The sequence below is a fragment of the Peromyscus californicus genome, unplaced genomic scaffold, assembly GCF_007827085.1.
Source record: "Peromyscus californicus insignis strain IS unplaced genomic scaffold, ASM782708v3 Scaffold_2__1_contigs__length_46816999, whole genome shotgun sequence".
Lineage (NCBI taxonomy): Eukaryota > Metazoa > Chordata > Mammalia > Rodentia > Cricetidae > Peromyscus > Peromyscus californicus.
This window is the reverse complement of record NW_026294540.1, coordinates 20,003,504-20,012,855: the sequence shown is the minus strand read 5'-3', so window position 1 is coordinate 20,012,855 and position 9,352 is coordinate 20,003,504. Positions and strand designations below refer to the sequence as shown.

The 9,352-nt window shown below is 45.5% G+C and overlaps 2 protein-coding genes across 2 annotated transcripts; both read right to left on the bottom strand.

The window, feature by feature from the left end:
* Positions 1-522: 522 nt before the first annotated feature.
* Positions 523-3,454, bottom strand: Mrps17 (mitochondrial ribosomal protein S17). The gene is made up of 4 exons (XM_052754756.1): positions 3,367-3,454; positions 2,384-2,519; positions 1,876-2,015; positions 523-913 (listed from the first exon to the last, which is right to left on the bottom strand). Exons 3-4 carry the CDS (start codon positions 1,996-1,998, stop codon positions 647-649), a joined length of 390 nt encoding a protein of 129 aa, XP_052610716.1. The 5' UTR covers positions 1,999-2,015; positions 2,384-2,519; positions 3,367-3,454; the 3' UTR covers positions 523-646.
* Positions 3,455-8,617: 5,163 nt separating this feature from the next.
* LOC128120747 (zinc finger protein 713-like) lies at positions 8,618-9,127 on the bottom strand. Its single transcript, XM_052754947.1, has one exon. The coding sequence runs from the start codon at positions 9,083-9,085 to the stop codon at positions 8,618-8,620; it is 468 nt and encodes a 155-aa protein (XP_052610907.1). The 5' UTR covers positions 9,086-9,127.
* Positions 9,128-9,352: the final 225 nt, after the last annotated feature.

The following is a 9,352-nucleotide window of genomic DNA, read 5'->3' as shown; positions in this document are numbered from 1 at the left end:
AGAAAAAAAAAATTAAATCCACCTTGAATATAAGCTGTTAAGACTTGGTACCAGCAGGATGACGGCTCTTTGGGTAAAGGTACTAACTAGCCGTGCAAACCTGACAATCTGAGTGTGATCACTGGGAACATGTAAAAGTGGAAGGAGAGGACTGACTCCACAAAGCCCGGTGTGCTGTGGTACATGTGTACACACACACACACACACACACACACACACACCATGGACACACATACAATAAATTAAAAAAAAAAAAAACTATGGAGTGTAGCCTTATGTGTTCTTTTCGTTTGCTAGTTTTGTTTTTTCGAGACAGGGTTTCTCTGGTGTCGCCCCAGCTGTTCTGGAACTCACTCTGTAGGCCAGGCTGGCCTCAAACTCATAGAGTTCTGCCTGCCTCTGCCTCCCCGGTGCTGGGACTAAAGGCGAGCTTGCAAAACAATGCGGCATACTTGGGCATACAACATAATCTGAAAGTATGTTCAGTGCTGAGAGTCGGAAACACAACACAAACCTCTGGGACCCTGTCAGTACTTTGCTTCATTTACTTTTACTACTTCATCAACGTCACAAGAGAAAACTGGACGGTTAGTAATGGAAGCCTGGAGGAGCCATACAGACAGCAATCCCTTTGGCTCCCTCTTCCCTAGGCGGAAGAGATCTTGAGTTCTTCCAGAGTCTTGCTTAGGTTAGTGGGTTCTGAATTGAGTGGACTCTCTAGGTAGGTGGTTCCTGCACAGGGCTTCCCTGTGATGGGGTCGATAACTCGGCCGACTTTGAAAATGATCTCGGCCAGTTCATGTTTCACGTGCTTGGATCGCGCGACGGGCAGAGCTCTGAGGAGCACGATGTCCCCGACGCTGCACTGCTGAAGGGCGTCGTGAGCAAAGTAGGTTTTCCGCTTGTTGAAGTACTGTTGAGAGAATGGGAGGAGCCAATCAGTAACTCCCACCTGTGAGCCGGTGGTGGGAAAAGAACACGGAGAGACGATGCACAGGAAACCAGCCAGGGCTTGGCACCGGAAGAAGAAATACGTTTGGAAGCTTCTGGTACAACGAGCGATTAGCTGCTTAATTTTTGGAAATCGGCAATGACTTTCCCAGAGACATTTCTGAGCTATGGAAGTCTCTCCTTTAATTACCCTGGCTCTAAATCAATGATTATCTGTCTCTATATTGACCCTCTGACTGAGGCCTCCACTCCAGCCTATAAACACACAGCTCTCTCCACTAGCTGTGGGAGTCAACGAACCACTCCAAGCTCAATTTTTTTCCACCACAAAAGGAGGCTCAAAAGTTATTAAGACAATTAAACATTATAATGAGGCCACGTGGTGGTGGTGGTGGTGGCGCACGCCTTTAATCCAAGCACTCAGGAGGCAGAGGCAGGTGGATCTCTGTGAGTTCGAGGCCAGCCTGGTCTACAAAGCTAGTTCCAGGACAGCCAGGGCTACACAGAGAAACCCTGTTTTGAAAAGCGCGACCCCCACCCCCCCAAAAAATGAACTACCACAAACTATTCATCATAGTTGGAATGACTTCTTGTCATCTGGTCTAGGAATAAAATCTTACTGGAGGGTCAGCTCAAATGTCTCTTTACTGAGACGTTCTCTTATGGCAATCTGGGAGGAAAGAGTGACGTGTCTTGTTCTCTGTTCCCATACTGTTTTGCCCAGCAAATGACTACAGAATGAACCTAAATGAACTGTGTGTTCCTGAAATCCTCCAATGAACCAGGTTATAGCCACAGCCCAGCAGAGTCTAGATTACCACAGAGGTACAACTTACCTTTTTATCAACAGGGAAATGCTTTTCTGCTCTGACTCTAGAACACGTAACTTATCAGTGCCACTTTAAAACAGGTGTTGAGCCTTACCTTTAGCAAGTAGGGATCCAAAACAAGCCTGGTCGCCCTTACTTTAGCAGTTTTTACCATTGCTGTGCCAATCACCTTTCCCACGACCCATTTGGCATGGACGGATGAACGGACTATTGACATGGTGGGTCTCTGAGCACCTAAAATTAAATTTAAAAAAATTCAAAGCTTAACATTGTTAGGACAGTCTTGCCCCTTCCTCCCCATCCATCTAACAAACCAATGGCTCCGCCTCTTCTCCCTGAAGTCTACCTTTCTCCGATGTAGCCCAGGCTAGCCTTGAACTGGGAAAGCCTCCTACATTAGCCTCTCCTGAGTTGGGCTGGAGAGATAGCCAAGCAGCTAAACACTAGCTGCTCTTTCAGAGGACCTGTGTTTAGTTCCCAGCACCCATATGGTGGCTCAAAACCTTTGTGGCACCAGTTCAGGAGGTCCTCTGAAATTACACACAGGCTGGTGCCACAACACTCCATGCTAAACTTTTACTATTCTTATGGTAAGCACTTACCAAGTGTTGTTTGTTTCTTTGTGTAGCTCTGGCTGTTCTGGAACTGGCTTTGTAGACTGGGCTGGCCTCCAACTCACAGAGATCCACCTGCCTCTGCCTTCCAAGTCCTAGGATGAAAGGCATGCGCCACCACCGCCTGGCAAATCAAGTGACCTTCGTCAGGAGCAGTGCCCATGTTCAGAAATCATTTTTGCTACCTTTCTGGATGCATACAGCTCTTATCTTTAAAGTGTTTACAAAGCAGTAAATGAATCTCACCAACTCTCAGATTCCCCATTCGGAAAGTTAGGAAAAACATGGCTTGCTCACAAGTATTTTGAGGAACTATTAGAGTGTGCAATCACACAAATAAACTGGTCACATTGGAGTCCCTCTCTCCAAATGGGGCAGGAGACGGAGAGTAAATCAGTAATTCAGGCAACAGCTCTAGCGAGTCTCCAAGTTAATCATCTGGAAAACTCCGCTGCTGCCGCTCACAGATTCTCTACCGATCAAAGCCCCTCTACTTACAGGTGCCTCATAGATCACTTATTTACCCTTTACCCACGTTTGTCTTCTTTGTTCTGTAACCATTTACAAACACCACGTCCTTGCCACTTGAATGGTGTTTCCTTTCTGGGAACCGGTCCCTGCTTAGGGAGTTTCTCTAATAAACTGTGTTGTTTAAAGTGCTCAACTCCCGAGTCGGCGGGATTTATTCCTTGTCGTTAAAGGGGTACGATCTCGAGGTCACAGCACCCATTGCAGCTCGCTGCCTGCCTTTATGACAGCCTGCTACCATACACACAAGGGCTCACAGCCCGGGTAAGCACTGAAAGACCTCGGCCGGGCAGCCAGCTTCCTGGACAGGGACAAGGAGACTTTGACTCGGAGCTACTCTGGGAATCAGTTGCTACCGACACCACCGCGCCTCGAGGAGACTAACAGGAGACGCAGCATTGCTGACCCTGCAAACCCATTGCAGACCTGGAACCCTCGCTCACCTCCGGATTCTATCACTTGGACCCAGGCCGCCCAAGCATGGGGCGCATCGTGATGCCGTCACACGGCGTGCTAGCTCCGCCCCGCCCCTTTTGCAGGGCGCCAGTCCTAAAAGCCTTGGGCGGGGCTAAGCGTAAGAGGCCCCGCCCAGTCAATTTGAATCAGCGTCTCGGGCGGAAGTCTTCCGCGTTAGGAGGTGTTTTGCTTATACTGTCCCTACAGGCATTGCGACGGGGTGCGCAAGAGGTTCCTGCCTTTTCTTAATCCGTTTTGTTTGCTGCTCTTCTGATTTCCTAGGAATCGACTGGACATGTCGTCAAATGAAAGGAACTTGCATTCGTCAGACATAGAAACAATTTTTCTTCTTTTTTTAACAGTCTCACACTGCACACCTGGCTAGCCTCTGCCTTTCCAGTATTGGAATTACAGGCGTTATCTACAATAGTTTTCTTCTTCTTCTTCTTCTTCTTCTTCTTCTTCTTCTTCTTCTTCTTCTTCTTCTTCTTCTTCTTCTTCTTCTTCTTCTTCTTCTTCTTCTTCCTCCTCCTCCTCCTCCTCCTCCTCCTCCTCCTCCTCCTCCTCCTCCTCCTCCTCCTCCTCCTCCTCCTCCTCCTCCTCCTCCTCCTCCTCCTCCTCCTCCTCCTCCTCCTCCTCCTCCTCTTACTCCTCCTCCTCCTCCTTTTTGAGACAGGGGTTTCTCTGTATAGCCCTGGCTGTTCTGGAACTCGCTCTGTAGACCAGCCTGGCCTTGAATCCAAGGGATTCGCCTGCCTCTGCATCCCAAGTGTTGAAATTAAAGGCATGCACCACCACTGCCTGGCCCAAAATAATTTCTAATGTTCTGTTGCACAGTATAACATTTGTGTAGATCAAAGTAGCAGATACAGGGGATTTTGAATGTTTTTAAGGCAAAGATGTGGTAAATGGATGGGTATGCAATTACCCTGATATAACTGTATGCGTGTTCTGCAATGTCACACTGTATCTCTTAAATAAGTATAATATGCATGTCAAGATTTCAAGTTAATATTAAAAGGTGGGCATGGTGGCACATGGCTGTAATCTCAGCATTCAAAGGCCGATAAGGCCGGGCGGTGGTGGCGCACGCCTTTAATCCCAGCACTCGGGAGGCAGAGCCAGGCGGATCTCTGTGAGTTCGAGGCCAGCCTGGGCTACCAAGTGAGTTCCAGGAAAGGCGCAAAGCTACACAGAGAAACCCTGTCTCGAAAAACCAAAAAAAAAAAAAAAAAAAAAAAAAAAACAAAGGCCGATAAGGACTGCAGTGAATTTGAGGCCAGTCTGGGCTACACAGTGACAGTTAGCCTCAGATACACACAAACATATATACATACACAGGGCTGAGAATGCAGTTCAGTTGATAAAATATTTACCTATTCTGCTCAAAGCCCTGCCTTGGGTCCCAGCACTACAATCTCAGCACTCTGGAAGCGAAGCCAGGAGGATCAGGAGTTCAAGATCATCCTTGGCTATATGGTGAGTTTGAAACCAGCCTAGGCTGCCAGACTTTTTCATAAACAAACAAACAAACAAGCAAATAAATAAATAAATAGATCTGGAAAATGAAAGGGAGTCAGGTGTGAAAATATGCCTTTTGTGCTACTCCTAAAGGAGTCAGATGATTTCTTGCAGGTTTCCCGATAAAGCTTTCTCAAAGAGAAGACTAGGGATGTATTAGGCAAATTGTGAAGAGGAACAGCCTATTGGAAAAGCCTATTTGAGGGTCAAATAGGGACAATCTCGACTACTGAGCTATCTTTACACCTGGTGTTGGAAGACTTGAAAAACAAAAACTCATCCAAAACATAGAGCTAGAAGTGTGGCTAAATGGCCGAGGGCTTTTCTAGCATGCACCATGGTCTGGAAACAATCCCCAGTATTACAGTAACAACAGTAAAACAAGGCATCAATCTGTCCAACCCATTTATTTCTTAGCAAACATTTATGGAACACATATTCCCAGAATCTGTGCTAGGCATTGTAGCAGTAAAGACAAATAAAAGGGGAGCCTGACCCACAAAAGGGCCACAGTCTAATGGAAAAGTATTTTAGCAGTTGTGAGCCAAGGAATACCACAAAGTCACTGTAAGAGTAGCTGCTTACAGCCTTGCTCCAGGCAAAGGTTTTCCCCATATAACAACTCTGCCCTGACAGGGGAGGGTTTCCCCAATGAAGTAGTTACAGTTCTGTCCAGGTGCCCCGGAGTGTAACAACTCAGCTCCCCTAGGGGAAGGTTTCCCCAGGGAAAAGTGTTACAGTTCTGCTCCACTCTGCTTCATTCAGCCCAGGCTCCATCTCTGCTCCAGGGAAAGAAGGTCTCCCCCAAGTATTATTTAAGAGATTTACTGGGAGGGAAGAATCCAGGAGAGTGGCTACCTCTGCAAGGGTGGAAAGAGGCAGCAGTGAACTGAACAGGCACAGAGCTTATATAGGGCTTCCTAGGGAAGGAGTTTTTCCAAGGTGGAGATTTTCAGGGTGGGAATTGGTCAGATTTCAATTGGACAATTGTCAATCGGACAGGCTCAGATTGGCTAGATTTCATGCTCATGGATTGGTTGGTTTTCTGCTTAGGGATTAGCTGGCTTTCCTCCTTAGGGATTGATTGGTTGGTTTTGTGCTCAGTTGGTTAGGGGCAGATTTGGCTCTGGTTTCAGGGCCAGAGTATGTTTGTTTCACAAGCCATTTTTAGCCTTTTGGCTCTAGTTTCAGGACCAGGGTGTGTTTCTTCCACTGGCTCTGGTTCCAGGACCAAAGTGTGTTTTTTTGGCTTTGGTTTCAGGGAGTGTTTCTTTGGCTGGCCCTTTCCGCCTACAGTCATGGTGTCTCTTAATAGCCATAGAAACCCTAGAACAGGTGGTAAGGTGGTTTCCACAGGAGGTGTCCCAAACCAACCTGAAATAGCTCTGGTTGGGACTCCAAAGAAAGAAACATGAAATTCTGGGGCAAATTAGTACAAAGTTCTTATGAGAACTTCCACCCTATCAGTGCAAATGGTATGAGAAGAGGGGGGTGTTCTATTTAGTTTTGTCCAGTTAAGGGTGTGTGTGCATGGAGCTCACATAAGGAATTTGGGCTCACATTGGGAGTCAGTTTCTTTCGGTTTTGGACAAAAAAATCTAACACTTCTGTTGGTGCTTGGGAGTGTTCAAGGCCATGGCTTAGATTCAAGGTTACTAGGAAAACATCAATGCTAGCTTAGTTAGTGGTCAAGGCACACGAGGATTTCTTTTTGTGTCAACACATAGAAGAAAGTAGGAGGAACTGGAGGACCCTATGGAGGGACATGGGATGTGGCAAGGATATCTGAAGCAGGAAGGAGATTGTGTAGAGGGGCAATGGAATGTAAAATGGTGAACAAGAATCAGGCACTTGGTCAGAACCAAAGCTATGTAGGGACTGGTCTCTCTGAGATGGCATTTCTTGTCCTCTATATGATGGGGAGCCTTTGAACATATGAGCAGTTTTGCAGGTAGGGTGCTTGTGTGCATGTGTGTTTGTGTTTCTGAGGCAAGGATTAACTATGTATCCTAAGCTGCCCTCACACTCACAGGGATCTTACTGTCTCCACCTCTGGAGTGTCTGGCTTACAGGCAGGAGCTACCATGCCCTGATGGTTATTGTAAATTTTAAAATGTATTCTTTTATATAATTTATTTGTATTTTATGTGCATTGGTGTTTTGCCTACATGTCTGTCTGTGTGAGGGTGTCAGAAGCCCTGGAAGTGGAGATACAGACAGTTGTGAGCTGCCATGTGGGTGCTGGGTATTGAACCTGGGTCTTCTGGAAGAGCAATCAGTGCGCTTAACTGCTGAGCCATCTCTCTAGCACTTAAAATGTTTGTTTGTTGTTAGTTTCTTTCTTTCTTTCTTTTTCCAAGGTAGGGTTTTTCTGTATAGTCCTGGCTGTCCTGGAACATGTTCTGTAGACCAGGCTGGCCTCGAACTCACAGAGATCTACCTGCCTCTGTTCCCTCAGTGCTAGAATTAAAGACATGTGCCACCATGCCCGGCTTAAAATATATTTTTATTTTGCAAGAAAGCAGAACAAATTTTAATTAGTACAGCAAACTATTAAGTTCCATAGATAATATTTATTAGGCCAGGCTAAAAATCCTATGTCCTTTGAAAAAGTATTAAGACTAACTATAGAAAAAAAACTGTAAATAAAGCACAAAATGACTAAAGTTTGAGAAATATTACTCTTTCTGTTTATTCTATTTTATGTAACTGGATATATTACAACATTCTTGTTTAATCAATATTCATATAATTAAATAGTATTATGGAATAAATCTACAGGTTAGTAATTACAGGCTATTGTAGGTCATTAGATTTTTTTTAGATTTATTAGATTATTAGATTTTTGTGGGTTTTTTCCCATTTCATTTTTAAAAATAGGGTCTCAAGAAGCCCATATTGGCCGGGTGGTGGTGGCGCACGCCTTTAATCCCAGCACTCGGGAGGCAGAGGCAGGCGGATCTCTGTGAGTTTGAGGCCAGCCTGGTCTCCAAAGCGAGTTCCAGGAAAGGCGCAAAGCTGCACAGAGAAACCCTGTCTCGAAAAACCAAAAAAAAAAAAAAAAAAAAGAAGCCCATATTGGCCTTGAACTCCATCCATAGTGGAGGGTAGCCTTGAATTCCTAATACTTTCTGCCACACCAAGTGCTAGGATCACAAAGAAAACAACAACAATAATAACAGCAAACTTGTCATGCTAGAATTGAAGGCATGTCACCACACTCCCCTTATTTAGGTTTTACATTAGATTCAGAATATGGCCCAATATATTTTTGTTGATAAAATTAATAACGTTCACTATTTATAAGATCTCCTGGGAATGTTTTAGTGTACTAACTTCAGTTACAAATTTGATTTCTCAGCCAGGCGGTGGTGGCGCACGCCTTTAATCCCAGCACTCGGGAGGCAGAGCCAGGCGGATCTCTGTGAGTTCGAGGCCAGCCTGGACTACCAAGTGAGTCCCAGGACAGGCGCAAAGCTACACAGAGAAACCCTGTCTCGAAAAACCAAAAAAAACAAAACAAAACAAAAAAAACAAATTTGATTTCTCTGCAGTAAAAGCTCACTGGTTAGCTTTCTTTCCCCCCATGAATAATTTGATAGTAAATGGAAAGAAAGAATTGAAAATTTTTCCACATCCGTGAGTTCACTCCCACCCCCCACCCCCCGTCCCAACATGAGTTATGTGCTATGGGGGGGGGGGCGGGGGGGGGACACTTCAGTTGGAGGCTTTTTCCCATTTATAGTCACATAACTTCTCACGACTGTGGATTCTCCTGTGCTGGTTAAGGTGAGCACTCTGGCTGAAGGCTTTCCCACATTCATTACACTTATAGGGCATCTCTCCCGTGTGTGTCCTTTCGTACTGATTAAGATGCGTTCGCTGGCTGAAGGCTTTTCCACAGACGCGGCATTCATAAGGTCTCTCTCCACCGTGAAGTCCGTGATGCTCAGTGAGCGATGTGATGTGGCCAAAAGCTTTGCCACACTGACTACATTTGTAGGGCTTCTCCCCCGTGTGGATTCTCAGGTGCTGGGTAAAGGATGAATGCCGACGGAAGGTTTTCCCACATTCGTTACAAATGAAAGGTTTTTCCCCTGTATGGATCCTCCGATGTTGAATGAGGTGTATCCTCTGGCTGAATCCTCTCCCGCATTCGTCACACTTATAGGGTTTTTCTCCCATAATGGCTATCTGAGTTTGGTTATGAGTTGAAGTCTGGTTGAAGGTTTTTCCATATTCATTGCATTTCTCTCTGAGAAGAATGCAATTAGTAAGAGAAGCATGCTGACGGAAGATTTCCCCACACTCATCATATTCATAGGCATTCTCTCTTATGTCATTTCCTCGATAATAAATCAAATCCGAGTGCTGTTTGTTGCTATTTCCTTGTGTGTCATAGTAGAGAGGCTTTTTCCTTGCATGTACATCACATGCATTCTATCCTGGGGG